The sequence below is a fragment of the Pinus tabuliformis genome, chromosome 2_2 (genome assembly GCF_031772625.1).
Source record: "Pinus tabuliformis cultivar Carrire ecotype Pingquan chromosome 2_2, CPIR1, whole genome shotgun sequence".
NCBI classification, from domain to species: domain Eukaryota; kingdom Viridiplantae; phylum Streptophyta; class Pinopsida; order Pinales; family Pinaceae; genus Pinus; species Pinus tabuliformis.
Window position 1 is genome coordinate 827,819,782 of NC_142300.1, and position 25,464 is coordinate 827,845,245.

The window sequence follows — 25,464 nt, forward strand, 5'->3', positions numbered from 1 at the left end:
CTTTTGCACAGTTACCGATGTTACCTTTATCGGATCAATTCTCTATCGTTGATTTCATTGTTTAATCCGACGGTTGACGTTACATCCGATCAATGAAATCAATCGTTGATCCTGCGCCGTAGATCTTCACCTCATTTGATCCAATGCTTCACAACAATATTAGCCGGACAACTAGTACGAGGATTAACCGCCTGATAAAGCGGTTTCCTCTTTCTCCTTGGCACAGTTAATGGAATTGGGTGCTCACCCTTCAATACCAATTATGGTTTTGAAGCCGCCCGAAATCCGCTTTCGCTTGTAAACCCTCCTCCGATCTTCGATCGCCGATGCCTCTGATCTATCGCTATTGGCTATCGCTTGATCCTTGCACTTGACTCTTCCACTTTAAAACTTCGATCCGACATGTATTTCGGACCCGTTGGGTTCTAGGTCACATTCGATAAGGTTTAGGGTCCGGCTATGCATCGCATGTCGCAATCGCTTCCTCCCTTTGAAAGATTGCAATCCAATCCCGATTTTTCCACTCTTGCGATTTAATCCTGGCCGTTGGTCTATGAGATCTAACGGTTGCTGTGCATTGACACTTTACTCCTCCGCTACTCCGTTTACTTAAGTTTTACGCTATTCCTTCAGCGTTTTTGTGGTTTTGGGTTTCTTCAAAGTTCTGATCCCTTGACTGTTTCACTGCGCACTTCCTCCTGAGCTTTGGTTTTGATCTTTCTAATGGATTCAATGATCCATTATGATCCTCCTCTTCATGTATTTCTCTGTGTAATCGCCGAACTTCGCCTGCAACTCTCTGTTACACAGAATATGCTAATTCATTCATTCATCATTTAATATTCGATAACACACTTGTACAAATTGGAATTTGAATCTCTGTGCATATATATATATATATATATATACAAACAATTACATAATGAGACTCTCTGTCTCTCCTCGGCCTGATCTTCTAATTTAATGGCCTCTGTTCATTATCTGCCCGTAGGCTTACAAACACTAGCTAAATATCTAACTCTCTCTTTCTCTCTCTCTGTCTACCCCTGTCTATGCCTTTTTGGCTTACATTTATACAAAAAGGGATTCTAAAACCAATTCCTGGTTTAGATCCATAAGTTTCTCAACAAAAATCCTAAAATTTCTTTCTCATCCCTAAGGATTCTCTCAAATCTACAGAATCATGAGCTAATTCCTAATCTGGATTTTACAATCAATTCTCAAATGCCTCAGTTCTCTCAACTATCCTAAGTCTCTCATATTCTCCTACATTCGAGAATATTTACAATTATGCCTCACAATATTCAATTAATTCCTATTCTCATTAAAATCACTCAAAACATTAAATAATTACATTAATTCAATACTTAAGAAACCAACTTCCTTGAAACACAAGACTCCCTATGTCTACTAAAATACAATGATTTTTCTTGAGCTGAATGCTCCTGCATTAGAATCCCCAAGTAAGAAAATTTATGACCTCCTGGTCATAAGTCTAGATAATTGATTCCTCCTGGATCCCAGACTTTATTTTGTAACTTGTCTTTGCTTGTCCATTGTTCTATTGTTGCTGTTGTCTGCTGTTGTTCTCCAGGTCTCCATACCTTATGCTGCAATGCTCCACTTGCCCTGCTTTCATAGTCTACTGCTGTCTTCCTCTTGTTGTTACTCCTTTCCTTTCTTGCTGTCGTCTTCTTCTGAGACACTTTCATCATTAACCTTCTTATCAACTCAATTTCTCTGCCCAGTATATCCTCAATTTGTTGATTGCTTTCATCTCTTGATTGATGAACTCTCCTTTTTTCTTGTTCTTCACTTATCCTGATCGCCTCCTTTTCATCCTTACCTTCTTCTCTACTGTTATTTTGCACCTTTTTTGCTATTGCTATATTTTTTTCAGAACAATTTCTTGCTTTTGTTTACTGCACCTGTCAACTTCTTCTTGATTATTATTTATGACAACTTCTTTGTCATCCTTCTTCAGCAATTTATCCTGAACATTTATCCTCTGCTCTTCTAACTTCCTCCTTTGAAAGTCTAATTCCCTATATAACTCAATGATTTTACTTGGAGTAAACTTTGGAAATTTTACACAATCTCCGATTTCTTCATTTGCTATTGACCCATCATCACATGGTCCTTCTTCCTTTGCTAAATCTTTATTAACATCCTTCAGTAGATATTCTTCCTCTTCTTCTTTCATTTGGCTGTCCACTTGTGCCAAATATGTTCCAGTTTCTGCAACAAAATCTTCAATTAGAAGATAATCATCATAATAAAAAATATAAGGCCTCTGGACCTCTTCTTCCTTTGGCAACACTTCAGTATGCTGCTCGGATCTCTCTTCTTCTGTCAGCATATCAGTATGCTGTTTCAAACTCAAAGAACTTTTGACACTGTCAGCTAGTCTCTCCTCATCATTTGTTTCAATGATGTCTTTCAGCACTTGTCCACTGTGGCAAATTGATTCTTTTCTAGTCTCATCATATTCTGCTTCAAAACTTTCATCTTCTGGAAGGTATTCTTCCACATTTTTGATAGCTTTAAAAGATTGCCTATCTTCTTCCAAACCTACAATCATACACAAATCATTAATTTTAAAAATACAAGACCTTTCGGTCTCATTTGATGCTTTAGTCATCAAGTCTTATGGCTGCTTTGAATCATTCATATGATCCAACCCCTTTGGCTCTTCATCACTTTCAAAAAGTAATGGTCCAAGTTCTGGTTCACATATCGAAACTTTGACATCTTCTTCAACATTTTCCTTTTGCTGTAGCTCAACTCTTTCGAGCTTCTCTGTCTTCAATTTGACATCTATAATCTGTTCAAGTTCCCTTAGCTCCTTTATTAATTACATATTCACCTATTGTTCCCTCTTCTCTTGTAGCCTCTGCCACTTCACTTTCTTTCTCATGACATAACCATATTTCTGGTCCATCTCATTTCTTTGCAACATTTCCATTAATACTTCAAGCTGAACTGCTATCTCAGCCTTCTCCCTCTCATATTCTTCTTTACTTAACTGTCTCTGTATGCCATTTGCCTTGGCATCTCTTTTCTTCTGTCCTTGGCTGTGGTTTCTTTCAGAACCTCTGTTATGAATGTCACTAGTCATCATCCTCTTTATCTCTATGAGTTCCTCACTCACTCACTATGAGCTGCACTAAAGCCTCCACAACAGCAAGTTTGCCTGGCTGCCACTTACCTCACCAAGCTCTCCTCTGTACTCGGTCTTTTGGCAAGCAATTGGTTCTCCATCTCTGGAACCTCCTTTGGGCAATTCTCTTTGCTCCTAGGCTTCAACTCATCTGTACTTTCCAAGAACACAACTGTCCTTTTTATCCAATCTCTATTGGAATTCCTCAAGGTTCTGCCACATTTCTGCTTTCACTTAGAAACTCTTACCAGCTTCCTTTATCTCTTAGCAATTCTACCCACATCCTTTGTGGAATTGCCTTTGTGAGTTGCAACAATACCCCTGCAGTAACAAGTCTCCTTCTTGCTACATATGCCTCACTAAGCTTCTCTCCTTTGAGCTCAGTTTGTTGGCATTTCTCTGGTTCTTTCCTTTGGAACCAATTGAGCACTCCTCGCTCTAGGTTGCTGCAATCTTCTCACCTTCCTTTGTTGCTACCTGTGCATCAATATAAAGACCACAACTCTCCAATCTTCAATTCAAATTAAAATAAGAACATATCACCTCACCTTTAAGATCTCTGTCTGATCTTGTCCTCCCATTCACTTGCACTTTTGAATGGATTGCTCTTTCCACTAGCCTTTAGCTGTATCTTCAAACTCTGTTATTTCAGGAGCTTACAAAGTCCTTCTTATAGTTTAACTACTGTAATCCTGCTCTAAATATCATTCATTCAATATCTGCTAATCATTAGACAAATTTGCATACCTTCACCTACCTTCAGGATCTCACCATTTTTGCAAATTTGTTTCAGCAGATCTTCATGCTTCCACTGCACAAATTCTCAATATTCAGCTACTGTCAATCAGATTTAGGATTTGATTCCTTCTTCCCATCTTTCGGCTTTATCTTGGCAACGCTGAACTATTGGCAACAATTTCTCCTTTGCTGAGTTTTCTTCCACTAAGAAATCCTTAACAGTTTCCTTCATTACTGCTTCTTAAGGCTTGATCTTCTTTTGCTGAGATATTTCATTAGCTGTAACTATCAATCTTCAATCTATTTCTTTATCCAACAAAACTCAAATCAGAGTTAAATAAAACAATACCTGCATGGTTTCACAAGCAGTCTCCATTCACTCTTCACATTCGAGTGAATCTCCATTCTTCAAAACATCGCTGTGGATTTTTTTATGTTCCTGCAATCTCTCCTTAATTCTTACTCACCTGCCTCTAAGAACTTAACTATTCTTCTCCAATTTCAATTTCAAACATTTCACAATTCCAATTATACAGATTCATTGGCCATAAATCATTTGCTCTACTTTTCTCAAAATCTGAACATTCTATCAAAATGCAGAAATATCAAGATTAGTGTTCCTCTTACCAATCTCCCAGCTTTACTCTGGTTGCTTTGCTGTTAGATTAGAATCTGATCTCCCTTGCTTGCATACACATCTTTCCAAATATTTATGTTCTAAATTCTTCCAAAGAAACTTTCACACATAATTTCTTTGTTTAGCTCTGATACCAAATGACGCAGGGTTACCCCTGCTTTACCCACAGTATGCATATTGAAATGCATAAACCATTTTCCCCAGGAATTAATATGACCTTCCAGGTCAAATCTTCATTAATGGTGATGGTTAAGGCCCCTTTCATTAGAACTCATGTGGAAACATATTAATAGACTAACCCAAAGTCTAAACCCTCGTTAACTTTTTCATCGGGACTCGATCACCCCTCATAAACCTTTGTAAATCCTTATTCCGCACACATATCCAATCCCATTTTATAACTTTGGGTCATAATTGGACTTAACCGTAAAACCCTCTATCGCGCTTTAATCCATTATAAACCCTTTATAATAGATAACACATAAAACCACATAAATCATACCTTTTCCGCCAATCCTCGGCTTTTGCACAGTTACTGATGTTACCTTTATCAGATCAATTCTCCACCATTGATTTCACTGTTTAATCTAACGGTTGACGTTACATCCAATCAACGAAACTAATCGTTGATCCTGCGCCGTAGATCTTCACCTCATTTGATCCAATGCTTCACAATAATATCAACCAAACAACTAGTACGAGGATTAACCGCCTGATAAAGCGGTTTCCTCTTTCTCCTTGGCTGCTACGTGTCGAACGGTTAATGGAATTGGGTGCTCACCCTTCAATACCACTTATGGTTTTGAGGCCGCCCAAAATCCGCTTTCGCTTGTAAACCCTCCTCCAATCTCCGATCGCTGATGCCTCTGATCTATTGCTATCGGCTATCACTTGATCCTTGCACTTGACTCTTCCACTTTAAAACTTCGATCCGACATGTATTTCGGACCCGATGGGTTCTAGGTCACATTCGATAAGGTTTCGGGTCTGGCTATGCATCGCATGTCGCAATCGCTTCCTCCCTTTGAAAGATTGCGATGCGATCCCGATTTTTCCACTCTTGCGATTTAATCCTGGCCGTTGATCTATGAGATCTAACGGTTGCTGTGCATTGACACTTTACTCCTCCGCTACTTCGTTTACTTAAAGTTTTACACTATTCCTTCAACGTTTCTGTGGTTTTGGATTTCTTCAAAGTTCTGATCCCTTGACTGTTTCACTGCGCACTTCCTCCTAAGCTTTGGCTTTGATCTTTCTAATAGATTCAACGATCCATTATGATCCTCCTCTTCATGTATTTCTTTGTGTAATAGCCGAACTTCGCCTGCAACTCTCTGTTACACAGAATATGCTAATTCATTCATTCATCATTTAATATTCGATAACACACTTGTACAAATTGGAATTTGAATCTCTGTGCGTATATATATATATATATATATATATATATATATATATATATATATCAACAAACAATTACATAATGAGACTCTCTGTCTCTCCTTGGCTTGATCTTCTAATTTAATGGCCTCTGTTCATTATCTGCCCATAGGCTTACAAACACTAGCTAAATATCTAACTCTCTCTTTCTCTCTCTGTCTACCCCTATCTATGCCTTTTTGGCTTACATTTATACAAAAAGGGATTCTAAAACCAATTCTTGGTTTAGATCCATAAGCTTCTCAACAAAATCCTAAAATCTCTTTCTCATCCCTAAGGATTCTCTCAAATCCACAAAATCATGAGCTAATTCCTAATTTGAATTTTACAATCAATTCTCAAATCCCTCAGTTCTCTCAACTATCCTAAGTCTCTCATATTCTCCTACATTCGAGAATATTTACAATTATGCCTCACAATATTCAATTAATTCCTATTCTCATTAAAATCACTCAAGACATTAAATAATTACATTAATTCAATACTTAGGAAACCAACTTCCTTGAAACACAAGACTCCTTATGTCTACTAAAATACAATGATTTTTTTTTTCTTGAGCTGAATCCTCCTGCATCATGGGGAGTACACCTCGAATGCATTCAAGGAGTTGTGTGCCAAGGAGGGCATTAGGATGGAGCTAACCACACCATATAATTCTCAACAGAATGGGGTGGCAGAGCGCAAGAACAAAGCCATAGCTAGAGTGGCCAAACCCCTGTTGCATGACCAGGGGCTACCCAAGTTTGTTTGGGCTGAGGCATGCAATACAACAGTTTTCTTGCAGAATCGGAACCCACACAGAGTGTTGGGGCGAGTTACACTAGAGGAGGCTTTTACAAGAAAGGAACTAGATGAGTCACATTTCTAGATATTTCGTAGTTTGGTGAACTGCCATGTACCAGATGAGAAAAGGAAGATGTTGGAGCCCATAATAGAGAGGGGCATCTTCGTGGGCTACATCGAGACATCCAAGGCGTACAAGGTGTATATACCAACACTCAGGAAAACAATCATCAAGAGAGATGTGAAGTTTGGGGAGGATAGGGCCTTGAGGAAGTCCTTAGAGCGTGAGCAGACTATTGTACAGGAGGAGCAGCAGCAGGCTCTCAAGAAGGAGGCTCAATCAACACCACGGACTATAGCTAAACATGTTGATGGGCAGGTCGAGTAGCATAAGGACGAGGGGGACACGCAGTTGGATGAGGGAGTGGAGCCCACTCAAGCCATGACTTTAGCATAAGGAGAAGGAGGGAAAAATGGGAAGAGCAGTTGATCAAGGAGGCATAGGTGGCAAGAGCGAGTTGGTGCTCCTAGCAGATCAGTTCGATAGAGAAGACAACCACAAAGGTACACAGGATATATGACACTTATGATGGAGTTGTTGGATGTCGAGTCTTCTAGTTACCTGGAGGAAACCACTTAGCATGTGTGGAGAGACGCCATGGTGGAGGAGTATGCCTCCATCGTGAAGAATGATGTCTGGGAAGTGGTGCCGAGGCTAGACGAAAAATCTTTGTTGGGCTCTCGTTGGGTCTACAACATCAAGCATGGCGCTGATAGGAACATCAAAAAATATAAGGCAATATTTGCGGCAAAGGGCTTCTTGCAGGTAGAAGGGATCGATTATGACGATACCTTTGCCCCAGTGGCCAGATATTCATTTGTCAGGACTATCATAGTAATTGCAGCTCAGGTGGGGTGGAAGATTTACCAAATGGATATTAAAACTACGTTCTTGAATGGGGTTGTTGAGGAGGAGATTTATATTGAGCAACTGGAGGGGTTTGAGACATGTTGCAGAGACACACACGTATGCAAACTCAAGAGAGCCTTGTTTGGGCTCAACCAAGCTCCACGAGCATGGTATGTTCGGTTAGACAGTTACCTTCAGGGATTAGGCTTTACCAAGAGTGAAGCATAGCCCAACCTTTACTACATTGTTGTTGGAGGTGATCCACTTATTCTTGTGTTATATGTGGACGATTTGATTTTGACAAACGCAAATAAGCTCTTCTAGGAGTGCAAGAGAGATCTTGCAAGCAAGTTTGAGATGAAGGATATGGGGTTGATGCACTATTTCCTTGGGTTGGAGGTTTGGCAAGGAGATGGGGAGATCTTCTTGGGGCAAGGCAAGTATGCCCTGGAGGTTTTGAGGAGATTTCACATGTAGGATTTCAGACCCATGACCACGCCTCTAGTCACAAATTAGAGGAAGGTTGACACATCCAGGATGGAGCGAGTAGACCCCACACTTTACCGACGGTTGATAGGGTCGCTTATGTATTTGGTAAACACACAGCCATACATATGTTTTGCAGTTAACTCTTTGAGCCAGTTTATGGTCGAGCCTACCAGAGTGCATTGGGTTACTGCTAAGAATGTATTGAAGTATCTCAGGGGACAATAGAATACAGATTGTGGTATAGAAAGGTTAATGGGGTGAAGCTTGAGGGCTTCACTGATGTAAATTAGGCAGGGAGTTCCACAGACAGGAAGAGCACATCGGGCTGCATGTTCAGTGTTGGATCAACAACTATTTCTTGGTTCAGCTTGAAGCAGAGATCTACTGCATTATGCTTCGCTGAGGCGGACTACATGGCTGCCATCCTAGTAGAGTGTGAAGCTATCTAGTTGAGGAAGCTGCTCATAGGCTTGTTTGGAAAGGAGCTAGAGCCCACTGTGATACACTATGACAATCAGAGTTGCATCAAACTCTCTGTGAATCCAGTGTTTCACAACCATTCAAAGCACATCGACATATGTTATCACCACATCAGGGACATTGTTCAGAGAGGTATAGTTACACTCTAGTACATACCAACAAAGGAGCAGACAACAGACATTTTGACCAAGGCTTTGCCAAGGAGCAGATTTGTTTACCTTAGAGAGAAGTTGGGTGTAGTGCAGAACACCTTCCTCTCTAAGAGGGAGTGTTGATTGGAGTAGAGAAGTAAGGGTTCTGCTTGCCTAGGTGCCAAGGCTAGCAGAGGGACCCACAAGACAACCACTTAACAAAATATTAATTTATTTAACTATTTCCTAAAGTTAGACTTGGGAAAAAATTAAAATCCTGATTCCTAAAGTCAACTTATGATTTAATCTCAGCCCTTCATCAAGATCTAATCTCAGCTGTTGAGAGTGATTGCCTTCATCAAGATCTAATCTCAGCCGTCTAAACTTGAGAGTGATTGTGGGGCTTAGGTCGAAATATAAGAGGAGATAAAGCGAAGTGGCTAGTTTGTTGGGCATAAGAAATATGTGTCAGATCAACGAAGGGAGAGACTAGGGTTTCAGCAGATCACAGAGTTTCAACGACCAAGGAGAGATTGAGTGAGGGCCGAATTGCTCTAACTCGGACAGCCTCAGCACAACCATTCAGCTTGCATGCGTGCACAGAGAGATAGGGCTGTGTGCAGATAGGCTGAACTGTGCGGCCATACAGTAGAACGAGTGCACAGGAGTTCGATTTTCTTTGGGGGAGCTGATCAGTAATTTTCTGTGGTGAAAGGGAAGTTTTCCCTTGCTGTAAATTTTTTGAAGATTACCTTTTGCTGAAGATAATAAAAGACACACGGTTTGCAGGTTTTCCCCAGAGTTGGGGTTTCCTAGGTATATCTTGTGTTCTATGTGTTGAATGTGTTTGTCTTCTGATTTGTATGCTAAGTTACAAAACTCAGTGCATTTGTAATTTAAGTTTCTAGACCAGCTTTTGTTTATATTTCTGGTAGCTCACTTAGAAAATTGCAAATCAGTTGCTGTGTTTTAAAGAAAACTAACATTGTACACATTATTACAACAATAAAAATTTAAGAAGCATTTCACAAAAAACGGAAGAAGTTTGGTTATTTGTGTAGTGTCATATAGACAACCCCCCATTTGGCTTCAGCCTCCACCATATCATTCAATACCCTTGAATTCTTCTTTCTAGATTTCCTTTGTTCTTTCTGAAACATAGGACCTTGAATTTGCAGTTTTTGTTGCTTTTATGTAGATTAAAATCCCCATGCATGGTCCTCTATAATTTGTTGTTCTGGAAGATATATCTTTCTGTTTTTATTACTCAGTTTGTCTGACTGAAGGAAGGATGCACAACAGTATGATTTGAGGTAACAGAAGACGCTGATATTTTTCCTTCTACCCATTGAAATTCCTTTGTTCATTCAATAGCTTAATCAATATATATTTAAATTGGACCTATTGGTTAGGATCTTGAAGTGTTTTTGCTTAAATATGTGAGTGATTGCCTCTTAAGTACTTATTTGGCATTGCAGGGACAGACTATGCAGATGATGTACGAGACTATTTTCAAGGCTTTGGAAGAAGTTGGTCTTGAAAAGACATATCATCCTCAAGATTATTTGAACTTCTTTTGTCTAGGGAATCGTGAAGTAAGAGATAATAACGAAGCACCTTCTAAAAGTGCAGTTCCGGAAAATACACCTCACGTAATTTATCCTTTTTTCTTTCTTTTATCTACCCCTCTATATATACAATGATCTGTTGTCATCTTTTATTTATAGGCCTTGTAACAGTTTTACTATTAGATACGTGAATTAGAAAATGGCTTTCCTTTGTAATCTACAGAATATCATTTAGTTTAGTTGTTTTCATTTTAAGTGTTGTACTGCTTTCAAAAAGTCTTGAGCTCAAAATTGACGAGTCTCGACTATTAGTAAATACTGAAATAAAAATCATATTATCCTTTTGGATGTCAGCTCTTTCAAATTAAAATCTCTGAAATATTCAAATTTTATTGACATTCCTTGTGGCAGGCTCGAGCTCTGAAAAATCGCCGTTTCATGATTTATGTCCATTCAAAGGGTATGATTGTAGATGATGAGTATGTCATTCTAGGATCAGCTAATATTAACCAACGTTCAATGGAAGGTTCAAGAGATACAGAGATAGCTATGGGTGCATATCAACCACAATATACATGGTCTAAAAAACAAGAACATCCACATGGCCAGGTGAATGGCTTAAGATTTTGTTTCTTGTTATCATGCTTTGAAATTGTCTGTTTATGTTCTCTTCGGTAACTTCTTTTCCCTGCATTTGCTCTCTCTCCACTCTCCCATCCTGAGCATACATTGAAGCACCCTTACTTGGGGTTATGCCCCTTGCTGTTAAAATCAAAATTGCACGAGCAGGTCAGCGATAACTATAATGTGTATGAGAAGTGAGCAAATTGAATTTAGCTGGACTTTTGTGTTAAGAGAATATAGATAGATTCAAATCAGTTCCTGTCTTCCTTGAGTGAATTTTCCACAACCACTTCTTTCCATAGCATTATAATGCAGTCTTTATTTAGGCTTCATCCCTTCACTTCAATTCTTCTGGATTGTGCTGTCTTCATGATTCATGCGATGTATGAATTGCATAAAATGACCTCACATACAAAGAACAAGGTATTTTTGACTTCATTTTATATTTAAACTATGTTCAAGTATGAATAGTTGACGTCATGTTTCGTATTTTCCATTTCAGGTATATGGGTATAGAATTTCTCTCTGGGCAGAACATCTTGCGGTTATGGAGGATTGCTTTCAACATCCAGAAAGTTTAGAATGCGTACGGAGAGTTAGGGATCTCTCTGAAAATTATTGGAAGCAGTTCAGTGCTAATGAGGTCACAGAGATGAAGGGTCACTTCATGAAATACCCAGTAAAGGTAGAAGCGAATGGAAGAGTGAAACCTCTACCTGGATGTGAAACCTTCCCTGATATTGGGGGAAATATCCTTGGGACGCTTGGGACACCCGCCTTTATCCAAGAAAACCTAACTATCTGAATTTGTTTTCTCGAAGTGGGATACGTCACTGGAGTTATTACCATAATCCATCGAGATCCAAAACATGGAATTTGTCAGAATGCTTTGCTAATGCTGCACACTTATCTCAATATAAATATTTGTTGTTCTATCAAGGACATTAGATTTTGGGATAGCCTGGACAACTTTGCTGACCAGCTTCATAGGTTGACATGCAAGGTAAATTTGGTATGGGCAAGAAGTTTATGCATGTGTCGTCTTCCCCATTTCTTCATACAACTATTTATGATCAACTTTATCCCTAAGATGCGGCAACAATCTAGAATATATAGAACCATTTAGTCTTTGGAGTTTAATTTTGTATAATATATTTGCCTAATCTTCTAGAATATATACAACCATTTGGTCTTTTGAGTTTAATTTTGTATAATATATTTGCCTAATCTGATAATTTAAGTAAAGCTGCATCTGTTTGCTCAGTAAGTTTCCCAATGACAATTCTCTTATGAAAAGCGACTTACTTTCCTCCTTTTGGAAAGGTTTCGTACTGATGTATGTGTGACCTCTTTAGTAAACAGCAAACTGGCCCAATCTACTTGTTTATGTAGATTCGAGATGCATCTGACTTCTTTATGGAATGATTTACACACGTTCATATCTTCTTTATTCTGAAAGTGCTATATACATTTGAACATGGTTAATCTAGTGAATTGTGCCTTGAAAGATCCAAAATTGGCACTTGGCTGCTTTTCTCTGAACTTCCAGGGTTTTCAAGGCATATATTAATGAGATTAACCATGCTCAAATGTATATAGCACTTTCCGAATTAAAATGATATGAACGTGTGCAAATTCAAGGGCTTTCGCCTTCACATGTCATCTACTAAATTGAATCAAAGATATGATATCATGTAGGAAAAGGTGTTGTCCGTTGTGAGCATATATTATTGGGCAGAGAATATTATTCAAATAAGAAAATGCTTGCATATGCAACTTATGAAAAGTACAATGCTCACGTTATCTCACATGTAAATGGAAGTGTAGACTTAATATTTACATGATAGAACATCCTAGTTTTGTAAAATGGTGGCCAAGTAAAATGCCCCATTGGGTGTGCACTGTGGGGTGTGCTGAAGCACATTGTATGACTATGCTTTGAACAGTGTACTAACGGGATTGAAACTAGAACGTAGTGAGGATCCTAATTTTCTTACATCGAGATTCCATTTTTAAAAGCAGGAGGCCACTCTATGCATTGAGAATGAATTGAAAAGATATACACATTCCCTTTTTTCTTGAAGATATATCCACGCCTTAAAAGCAGGTGGTCACTTTGTGCATTGAGAATGAAGGAAATAAAAAAAGGGAATGAATTGAAAAGATATACACATTCCCTTTTTTCTTGAAGATATATCCACGCCTTAAAAGCAGGATGTCACTTTGTGCATTGAGAATGAAGGAAATAAAAAAAGGGAAATTTTGGAGTGCAAGTGGATTAATCTGATCACGACCATAACATCTTTATTGACATATATTAAAATATGTTTTTGAGCAAAGATAATGTCTCTTCGTCTTGATTCTTAATTCTCTCAGTTATGTTGAGTTTCTCTTGTTATTAGTGAGATTCCCTTTTTGTTGAAGAGAGATCCGCATCTTAAAAGCAGGTGACCCTATGGCCATAACATCTTTATTGACATATAATAAAATATGTTTTTGAACCAAGATAATTTCTTTTCTTCATCCTCTTGATTCTTAATTCTCTCAGTTATGTTGAGTTTCCCTTGTTATTAGTTAGATTCCCTTTTGTTGAAGAGATATCCACACCTTAAAAGCAGGTCACAGTGCATTGAGGAGAAATCCGCACCTTAAAATCAGGTCACCCTATGCATTGAGAATGAAGGGAATTAAAAAAGGAAAACTTTGGAGTGCAAGTGGATTATTCTGATCATAACCATAACATCTTTTATTGACATAATGATATAATATGTTTCTGAACAAATATTTCTTTTCTTCATCCTCTTCATTCATAATTCTTTCGGTTATGTTGAGTTCCCCTTATTATTTTGGCAGTAAGGGTTTATTACATGGAATATAATGTAAATACTTTTCATTGGTTATGAACATTTAATTAGACTTTACTTTTAAAGCACGGGTGAAAGTTTCTCCTCTAGGTAATTAGAAAGTACATTCTATTAATTATACCATGAGTGCAATAGGATACGTGCGTGACAAATCTAGGGAATATTTTTATATCCCTTAAAATTGTTAGGAAACTCAAGAAAACATTGTTTTTGAAATATATATTATTGTGGTTATTTTGCTAAAAAAATATTTTATACTTAAAAAAAATTAAACTACAAAAATAGGCATTTTGCAAACAATGTATCATATTCCATATAGTTATAGTTTTTCAACTTAAAAATGTGATTTTTATAGTAAATGTCATAATATAAACTCATTAAATTTGATTATATAATGGTAAACAATTTTTTCTTGTGAATAGGTTAAATGTTTTATGATTTTGACCTTTTCTAGTTTATTATCACCATAAGTTGGTTATGTATTCTTCGTTGAAATTACAATTTAGATTCATGAATTTGTTATTTGGTATAGAAATGCATTCAACACCTTCAAATACCCCTAGTGCAATTGAATTGTGCAATATAAATATTTGATATCTACAATTGAATTATTCCAGAATAACTTTTGCCACATTTCAAGTCAACCCTTTCCATTATTTTGAGTGGTGTGAAATGGTAAATTTGTATAATATTTAGATTAGGGATTTTTCCTTTTATTTCAAATATGTAAAAAGTCAATTATTCAACTTTTAGAGGAGTATTATCTCCTAACTCTCATTTATGTAAGATAATTACTTTTTATCTTTTATTATTTTTATGGCCATAGACTTTTATTTTTAAAACTTCTCAATTTTGTTTAATATTAATGATTAAAACGTCCATGAGGGCTACTAAATTGGTGATTGTTGTGTTATGAAGTAATATGTAAACTATGAGATTCAAGATTCAAATCCACCATGGGTCGAACCAACAAAAAAATATTAATAATTAAGAAAAAATCCAAGAAAAAATTCGTAATTCCATTTCAAGTAGAAAATACATGTAGCACGTGTTTGAGGGCACAAAACCAAAATGATGCTATAACCATCAACTACTTGATGGATAGTGTAAATAGAAATAGAAACCTTATAGTTCAACATCATAGATACCGACAAACTAAAAACAAGTAGCTTTGAAGACAATTACAAATCCAATACATGTTCCATATTAAAACATTGAAACTTGACCCAAAAAGGCTAAGAACCAACATCACTATATAGACATTATCGGTCGACAATATGACTAATAGATGGGATGTTCCAATCTCATATTTAGGTCCCTCTTTTGACAAGTGATCCAATACACAACCAATATTGATTCCTTGATGATTTGTAATTTAATCAATCCTCTTTTCACATCTATACCAACCAAAATAAGTATGACCTTCACCTTTGACATAATTTTACTACCAAACCCTAAATTACTAGTAAAGAAAAGGAATTGCAAATCTAAAAAATGCAGAATTGTTGATTTGGGGTAGCATTGAATGTGCTCTAGCCACGAAATTTGGTGGATAGATTGGGGCACATAAGATCTTCAATACCCAGAAAGGGTTTGGGCAGATTCTAAACAGATAAGGAGATATTAAAATAATTAATATTTTTAATGGAGTCCTTAAGTCTAAACTTAGGGAAAATAAAATATTAACGTGTATTAATATGAATCTGTGTTAGAATGGTCCAAAAGACATGGATCAAGCCAGATCTAATCTTCGCCGTTGATTAGAGACTTAATCTTGGACGTTGATATGTCAACAGGAAAAGTATAAGAGGAGGCTTGAGGGTCACTTGGAGAATACAGCAGAGTGATCAGTCATTCTATTCTCTAGAACGGGGTTTGCTAAGAGATATAGAATGAGTAATTGAGAGATGCAATTGTGGGGCATTTGAGTACAGAGAGACAAAGAGACAGAGATAGTGTTGGGAGAGTAGTGCAGTAGCTAAGGAGAGTGATGCAAAGCCAGCCAGGGCTCACACAGAGATAGCCGGGAGTTGCGCAGAGCCTTAGAGAGGCCGACGTTGCTGACGCAAAGGGCCAGACAGTTGATGCAAGGCATCCCAGGGTTGACGCAGACCCATCCGGGGTGACGCAGGGCCAGTGTGGGATAGAGAGGGGCTGACGCTGGGGTTTCTGGGGTAGATTTGTGTTGAGTAGCTGTTGGAAGGATTATCTGGGGTTTCATCTAGGAGATTTGTTAGAAACTGAGAGGTATTACTGCCAAGGAAATTCTCTGTTGGGTATGTCAGTTTCGGCACCCAGATTGTACTCTGATAGTGCTTAATAAGAAAACCCTTTGATAGCTGCACCAGTTTTCACACATTGGGTTTTTCCAGGGACATTAGTCCAAAAATAATGGTGTCATATGGTGTGTTTGTTTCTGTTTCTTTTAGTTTCTGATATGTAATATGTTGAGCATGCACTGGTGTTTATTTTCAGTGTTTACATTGTAAATAACTTGTTAAGGAAAATAACAAGTAGGTATGAATAAATCAGATAAAGTGCATGGAGGGTTTATAACTAAGTAAACTCAGAAACTTTAACATGGTATCAGAGGGTGATTGCAGATCACAAGAGGACTAAAGGACATCAATCGAGCATAGCAATAGTAGCAGAAAACAACTGTCCCAAGGTGACAGAAGCTGTTTCTAGTAGAGCAACAATAAGGAAGGGTGATGCAGTGCCTGCGTCATCAAGGGTGAGCCGAGAAGAGGCAGCGTAGAGGCGAAGGAAGGCAAGAGAAGCCTCATGCAGAGCTACACAGTAGTTGGGAGGGTTGACACAGTTGGCTGAGGAGGCCTGGTTGCGGTGCCGGGATTGCACAGAGCCCAGGAGCTCTCACCTTCAGGTTGCTGGGGTTTAGAAGGCTGCAGGAATATTGTAAAGTGGAGCTGGTGAGGTACTGTAGTCAGAATAGTTCTTGACAGAGCAAGGCTAGAGGAGTTGCTATCGAGGGTTTCTAGCCGAGGAACCCGAATCAATGGTGCAGTTGCACAAGACGATCAAAGTAAGGGGCATCTCGACAGTGACAAAAGGATTTACAGGAGGGAAATCAGGACTTAGAGGGAGTCCAGAAGAGAACTTCCAGACGGGAAGTAGAGACTCAAAGGAGTCGAATAGAGAACTTCCAGGAGGGAAGTAGAGGAGCATCATGGCACTACATGGAGTAAGAGACCAGGATAGACTGGACAGAGCATCAAATTTCGTAGTTTGGATGGCCATAATCTTATCCCATTCGACCCCAATGATAATGACAGGTACGAGGTGTTGAAGTTTCTAAGTTTACTTAGTTTAGAAACCCTTCATGCACTTTTTCTGATTTATTCCTACCTACTTGTTATTTTTCTTTAACAAGTTATTTACAAAGTAAATATTGAAAATAAACACCAGTGCATGCTCAACATATTACAGATCAACAAATAAAAGAAACAAGAACAAACACACCACATGACACCATTAATTTTGGACCAATGTCCCCGAAAAAACCCAATGCGGGAAAACCGGTGCAACTATTTGAGGGTTTTCTTATTAAGCACTATCAGAGTACAATTTGGGTGTCGAAACTGGCCTACCCAACAAAGAATTTCCTTAGCAGCTATACCTCACAGTTTGAGAGAAATCCCCTGGCTGAAACGCCGAAAAATCCTTCCGGCAGCTCCTTAGCGCAAAATTGCTCTGCAACCCCTGCGTCTGCCCAATTTGGATTGCGTTAACCCCTCTCTGTCTCACGCTGGCTCTGCGTCAGCCTTTCTTGGCCTGCGTCAACCCCAGGAGGCCCTGCGTCAGCTTTCTGGGCCTCTGCATCAGACACGCTAGCCTCTCTGGTGCTCTGCGCAACACTTGGTTGCCTCTGCGTGGCCCTGCGTGAGCCCTTGCTGGCTCTGCGTCATTCTCCTTGGCTGCTATGTTGCTCTTCTTACATAATCTCTGCCTTCCTTGTTTCTCTGTACTCAATGCCCCTCAGCTGCTCTCCTGATCACTGATTCTATCTCTCTTAGAAAACTCTGCTCTAGAGAATAGAATGACTGATCACTCTGGTGTGTTCTCCAAGTGACCCTCAAGCCTCTTCTTATGCTTTTCCTGTTGACATCTCAATGGCCAAGATTAAGTCCCTAATCAATGGCTAAGATTAGATCTGGCTTGATCCATGTCTTTTGGACCACTCTAACACAGATTCATATTAATACACATTAATATTTTATTTTCCCTAAACTTAGGGACTCCGTTAAAAATATTAATTATTTTAATATCTCCTGATATGTTTAGAATCTTCCCAAACCCTTTCTGGGTATTGGAGATCTCATGTGCTCCAACCTCTCCACCAAATTTCGTGGCTAGAGCACATTTGATACTACCCAAAATCAACACTCCCTCTTAGCGAGGATTGTGCTTTAACAACACTCCTCACTGAATACTACTTTGATCATTCGGCATCGGTACCTGTGATGATGCTAGGCCTTTCTGCCCAACATCCTCTGCATTGCTGCCCATGGTTCTGCCACTTCCACTGCTGCATCTGTACGACAACTCCCTTTGCATCCGTGTTGCTGTTGGTCCTTTCTCCCAGCACTGCATCCGCACTGCACCTCCTCTCATCATGCTACATCGTGCTACCCACTGCTGCATTGCAACTCAGTTACTGGGAAGTAAGCAACTGATCTCCCAACTGACCTCCCTGTTGGGCTAGAAACACCCACTGATGCTGGAGCTCGCTCTGCCACTGACAAGTGCTCCCTATCTCTGACCTCTGCGCTGCTGCAACAACTCCTTACATCTCGCACTATTGCACACCTCTCTGTGCCTTCTCTGCAATGTTGCAACACTCCTATGCCTCTCGCACTGCTGCAACTTGCTAGCTCTGCGTTGTCTCGGGACTCTTGCACTGTAGCTCTCTCTACTGCTCCATTCGCATCCGTCTCTACCCACTCAGCCAGTCCTGCTACTCCTCGTCGGGGCTCTCGTAGCAAGGTCTAATCCAAGAGGTTGGGTACCTCAAGGATCCTGCCCCTCATCGCATGTAGTCCTCATGACTACAGCTCGATGTCTCCCCACTTCCGTTCAAGTGGCGTGTGTGCACTCATGGCACAGTCATCGTCTGTCAAAACTCCCTTCTCTGCCCGTGCTGGCACTGCCTTAGCCTCGGAAGACTCTCCCTTACTCTTCTTCCTTGGGAACTGGGTCGCATAATGACCCATCTCCCCATAGTGGAAGCACTTGATATTGGAGAGATCTTTCTTCTTTCGCGTCTCCTGCTTTCCCTCAAATGCTAGGGCCACATCCTCCTCCTGCTTGACCTTGATCCCTTTGTTGCTGCTACCTGTCTCCGACTGTCGGCTGATCTCTTCCTGGTGAAGAGCTGCTCACATCTTGTCCCAAGGTAGGAGAGTCCCTTTGCCTAGGATACTCTAGACAAACACTTCCCAATATTCTGAGATAGCATTCAGGGCTGTCCTCACCATAAGCTCCTGATCCGGTGTCGCTCCTATAGAAGTCAACTGGTCTCGGATCTCATTCAGTCCTCCGAGGAAGGTGTCAATCGATTGACCCTTCTTCATGTGATACGACCTCATCTGGTTCTCGAGCAACATTCTTCTCTGCACAAAAGTATGCTGGTACAAGTTCTTGAGATCTTCCCACATCTCAATTGCCATTTCCTTCTTGGCTATATGTGGTACCACATGATCCTTGACCCCTTCAAGGATAACGCACTTGGCCCTCGCTATTGCCTCTTCATACTTGTCCTTATCATTGGGGTCGACTGGGATAGCTATAACCTTCAAGGCAAAATTCTTGACATGATTCCTGTTGTTGATGAGGTAAATTCCCTCTACGGATAGAGGCGATCCCTACTAGCCCAGCAAGGGTCTAGCAACAATCAAACAATGCTGCCATGCATGTTCCTAATTACAATTAAACAAGAGGTAAAGAGCACCTACTTGGATTCCAGCGCTGTCGTTTGACGAAGAGATGCTGCCTTCGCTCCTTCGCTTTGGCTGGTCACAATCCTCCGCGATCTCCGCGAATAGATACCTGCACACACGAAGAGGAAACAAACGCAAGCGTGAAATCTAGTAAAAGCAACCATACATCAGTCAGAAAAGATGTAATTCACATTTAACCATTGCAAGTACAAATGAGAATGGAACAATAATAGCAGTCATCTATTATTAATCAGAATAGAGAAGAGTACAACCAAATGTTCTGACGTCGGTAACCTTCTCAGGAGGGGCCAGTCAGCATGTATCTCAAGCATTCACCTTTGAGGATGATTCTCCCAAGACAAACAACTCTCTCTCACATACAAGCAACACAAAACAACCTTCCCTAAGCAATCAATCACTTCCACACCTAGCACACCAAATACCTATAGTAGCAGCAATCTGAGCACTATAAGCTCTATACAATCCAAGCTATGTCTAACTAGCTGCTCATGGTAATGGTGGAAGTATATGTAGGAGAAGGAGCCTCCTAAAAGGGTGGAAGGATGAGCTTATCTTCAAGGGAAGTGGTTGCAAAGGGTCGAACAGACATGCCAGAGAAGGGAGTCGACATTCACAAAGCTAACAACCAAGCCTGGAGTTATCTGGAAGGCTGGTTGTTTGAACAAATTCGCCCAAACTGGATCAGCGCGGATTATGAGGAAACTGACGCGATGTCGCCGCGTCCACATAACTAGGACAGTCATGTCAGCGCGGAAGAACACGGGAAAGGCGCGCTGGCGACCAGCGCGGAAAAGTGATGTCCTTCCGAGCTGGCAGCGCGCGGGATACACTATGGAGCGCCAGTCATCGCGGGTATTTTTCAAACAGACGCGCTGATGAACAAAACTTTAGGAAAATGGGTTTTTTTTGGGCCAGTTCAGAAGGCATGAACTTAGTGATTGGCACAGCAGGGTGACTGACAGGAAGGCAGTGACAAATTACTGTGTAACAGATGCCCCCTAAAGCATGAAGACCGAGAGAGTGGGAGGGGTGAAATGCTTTACAACACACGCCGAACTGGAACACCACCAGGAAGGACCGAAAATCCCTGATAATCAAGTACATGCAGTCTAGGCATGGGTGCAGCCATCCAAAAAGACATGCGAAAAGGTCTGTGGAATGGACGCAGCCACCCAGCTAAAGAGACCATAATAATGATAAGGTATGGTCGCAGCCATCCATGAAGACTCAGGTATGGGCGCAGCCATCCATCAATGAGTCATGTAATGATCATCCACAAAATCGCAACCTGGACCATAAACAGACAGGGATCCAGGGTCTTGCGCTCCGTCCCGATCCGAACAAAGTACAAGTTCAAGCATGTGAATACATGGGTTGAAGTCGAACATGCATGAACATCGTCTGATTACCAGTCAATGATGAAAACTGTTAACAGACGCGAGAGGTACCACCAATAATGACAATGGCCCTCAAGGTACTATAGGTACAATCCGCGGCATGTGAATCAATGAGCTGGTGTCGAACACCCACGGAATCATTCGATCGGAGGCCAATGATGTAAACCTCGCGTCGAACACGAAGAACCTGCCATTAGGGCATGCAGGCTCTAAGGCACCTGAAGGGAGTCTCTAAGTCACCTTCCTGGATAATGAGCTGAAGTCGACAGGAAGTGACCTTGATCGAAGGTGGGCCATAATGATTCCCACATCATCGACGCGAGACAGAGGAAAAAAATGATTTGTGTGAGATAGCAGATGAGGTTGTATTATTGCAGAGGTCAACTTCTCTTGAACATATCGGCGGCATTGTAGCGGGTTTGGCAGTATTTGACATCAAATGAGCAGAGGGTATAGTAATGATGGCAATGGGCAGATGAGAGGTCGAATAAGATAACCCAAACCCACGGAGGCCAGTGAAAAACAAGATGAGATGGTCCCACCCAGACACGAAGCAGAAGAGTGCCATGTTCAAGAGCGACATACTGCCGACACGACTATGATTACAGTTCCATTTTCCCCACCATTTCTGGCAGGTACCCCGGTTATTTTTGGATGACAAGCTTGACGGGAATAGCATATGCTTGAAGAGTGTCATTTCGACAATGCCCGATGTCATCAAGTGTTTAACGAGCCTGACAAAGGAAAAACTCGGCGTCTTTTCTTGTTTAAAGAGTCTGAAAAGACAGCGGAAAAGGAGACTCCAGGGGGGTCCTTTTTCGTACAGTTGTGTCTCTCGAGCCCGAAAAAGTATAAAACAATGCTCGAGAGAACCGCCCGACTAGTGTGATCGAGGAGTACTTTTCATGAGTAGTGATATCGATCTGAAAAAATAAAAAAGTAATCGGTATCACGTCGTTTCGTAACCATTAACGAACCAGAAACGACAAGGGTCCGACAATCTTTTCGTTTTTACACGGTCGGAAAAGAGTTTAAAGACGACCGCCTCTTTTTACTTTTAACGAGTCAAGAGGGATAACTCGGCAATCTTTCCATCTTTAAACGGTCGAGAAAGAGCTGAAAGAAGACCTCCATTTTTATTCTCTTTAACGAGTCAAAAAGGGAAAAATACTCGGCAATCTTTTCATATTTTACGAGTCAGAAAAGAGCTTATAGGTGACTCGTCCTAGAGGAACGAGTGGTATCAAAGGTAGCAACTGGTTCCGGCAATGGTGGAACTGCTCAAAACATGTAATGGTCAAGAGGCTGGCTAATAAAACCACTCATCGCTGCGGTTCCTTAGGAAAGGATAAACAACCAAGTGAGAGCATATGATCGGCGAAAGAGATGGTAGCAATGGAATGAAACAACCAAGGTTCATCTAACAGAAATTAGCAGATAAAAGGCAATCACGAGATGTAAATCAGGTATGGGTTCATTTTTACACAAGCTTGAACCGTGGAGAACTTTGCTTGGATTCGGTTTCATGTTTACACAAGATTGAAGCGAAAAACTATGCTTGTTATAAGTTCGCATGCCCCCAGCATAATAATGCAAATCAAGGTACATGCCCCCCAAGCTTCATTGCATTCGACAAAGTGGATATAATGAAGGTTCACTTTCGAGATCTTGGAAAGACTCGACTGGGATTTTACGAGATCTTAATCAAAGACTCGATCTGAAAAGGGAGTTGTTTCAAATTTTTTTTTAATGAGGTTGACACAGTAAAAGAACTATCCTCATAACCCTTATTTCATGTTTTAACGAGCTTGACACAAGATCAGGAACTATGCTCGAACACCTAGTTGCATTTTTTAAGGAGCTTGACACAGGAAAGCGAACTATGCTCCGACCAGACCCAGTTTCATTTTTTTAAGGAGCTTGACACCGGAAAAGAACTATGCTCCAACCAGACTTCATCATAATGAACAGGAAGTGAAGGCCCCCAAGAAAGTGGCTCCGGAGGGAAGGCCGACATCTTGGAAATCAGGACCTAATGCCCCGAGGACACTATGCACGATGGTGTTATCACTGGGTACGGGCACAGGGTAGGTGGCCACATAGTTGATTTGCGGCGAGGCAGATGCAACTTGTGGATGAAAGCCAGGAGGGAAGGACGAGTGCGCCGGAGGGGCTTGTGGACGAACGAACGATAATTGATCGAACGTCACGATTCTTCCATCGTGTGGAAAACAAACCACACGGAAAAGTGAAGAAACAAGGGCTCCCATGGCATACACATAATCACGACCAAGGAGAAGACTGAAGTCTAAAGAACCTTGGGTAACCGAGACGTCTATATAGACGGTCTTGCCTCCCAAAGTAATAGGAAACTTCGGGAGGATCCCTAATGGCTGACTCGTTCCTCCATCAAACGCGGTGAGATGCGGTGCGACAGGTACAAGCGATGGGGAACCCAAAGCTCGCCAAGTAGTAACGGGCATGAGACTAACCGATGCTCCTTCGTCTAACACAGTGCCGGGCAGCGCCTTATTGCAAGCATAGGCGGTGACCCAGAAAGGCACGTGGGATGGAAGGGGAGGGGTAGTCAAACGACTCCAATCAAAGGAAATGACCGAACTACTTGGTGGGGGAACCATATGGTTGCCCCCCTGCTCGGAAAGAACCGACTCTGAATCCTCGGGAGAGGTTGGGGTGGGAACACCATTATCAGGCTCCGGAGGATTTGCCGAGACGAGAAGAACATGAGAATTTTGCTCTTCCGAAATAGAGTGCTCGAGAGGGGGGGAACTCGAATCAACACTCTTTCCGACCAACGGTGGGTTTGGAACAGGCTGGGGACAGCCAGGTTCGGGAAGAGGAGCCTGGACAAGAGAGGAATCTGAAGAAATCTCTTTGTCAACAAGGGCGTGATCTACAGTTGTAGAAAGACGTTGATAACCAGCGGGAAATGGATTCGGAGGAGCAGCAAGACTTTCCAACACAGCAGAGGCTTTATCCATGAGGGGACAAAGGTGAAGGGGATGTTTGCCTTCACAAAGTCGACAGGGGATTCGAAACTTCCCTTTCTCCTTACCATTCCCAACTGATGAGGTAGCATCGCCATGATCATTAGTGGACGATGAAGGGCAGGCCGGATCGTGGGACCAAACTTCTAATACCTTGGGAATGCCAGGACAATCACGAAGCAGATGGTCCTCCCTGCATAATCGACAAGGAAACTTAACCTTCCGCGGAGGAGCAGAAGGTGACCCGACTTGAGGTGTACTGGAGTGGATAGCTGGACTTGAGAGGGGGACTGTGTGTGTAGGCTCTCCCTGAGGGGACTTCTTCTTCTTGGTCTTCCTCTTCTTCTTCTTAGCCACCTGGTTACTCACATCGAGAATTTCACCAGACGAAGTACAAGAGGACGACGTAGAAGTAGGCGTCGAGGGGGAGAGATCCACCTTAGGATCAACATGATGTCGTTCAGGTGGAGGGACTGATGGACTAACAGCCGATACGGTAGGGACCAAAGAGGTTGAAAACAACCACACAGGCAACCCGACAGTTAACCCTGGTAGGGACAACGTCGCCATATACGGAGCACCAACATTCCCAAGAGGAGGGAATTGTCCTGGATTCCCATCAGATGGGGAACCTGGGTTAGTGAATCCCGGAAAAGTTGCCATAGCAAACGAAAACGAAACCTACTCAAGCTAACGCACACGAGATCTAATCAGGTGATGTTATCGTGGCCGAATAAATTTTTAAGACACAGGAACTGAACTTGACCTTTTCATGTTTCAAGAGTCGAGAAAAGGACGAAAAGATGACTCTAGTCTCCTTCGAATGTTTAATGAGCACGAAGTGACAAGAAGCTCACTGGCACCTTTTCATTTAGGGAGTCCGAAAAGGATCAAAAGTGACTGCTCTGGAGACTCTAGGTATAGGGTTTACCAAGCAAGCCGTAAAACTGCTTATACACCTCAGCACTCGTATGAGAGCCAAGGACTTTCCGTACTGCAGTCAATCTTCCCGAATGCTGTGTTCGGTGCGTTACGGTTCACAAGGCGGCAGACTCGGCTTCCTATGGATAAAGGATAAAAGCCTAGCGGGGTCTCCCTATATACGCGACGGTACATGGGAGCGCAGTCCGTGTTAGACCACTATCGAGTCACAGAAGGAGGAATCACCCAACCTAATGTGAAACAACAGTGACTATGTTTAAAGACGCCGGAACACGTCTCTAACCTAGACCTCTAGATGTTTGCGTTTAGTTCCAA

At 41.1% G+C, this 25,464-nt stretch overlaps 1 protein-coding gene across 1 annotated transcript in view; it reads left to right on the forward strand.

Moving 5' to 3' along the window:
- Positions 1-12,164, forward strand: part of LOC149195532 (phospholipase D gamma 1-like) — a 255,599-nt gene extending 243,435 nt beyond the window's left edge. The window contains exons 8-10 of the mRNA XM_089405355.1: positions 10,247-10,420; positions 10,748-10,945; positions 11,463-12,164. Coding sequence (XP_089261481.1) covers positions 10,247-10,420; positions 10,748-10,945; positions 11,463-11,765 — 675 coding nt within the window. The 3' untranslated portion in view covers positions 11,766-12,164. The remainder of the gene's footprint in view (positions 1-10,246; positions 10,421-10,747; positions 10,946-11,462) is intronic.
- Positions 12,165-25,464: the final 13,300 nt, after the last annotated feature.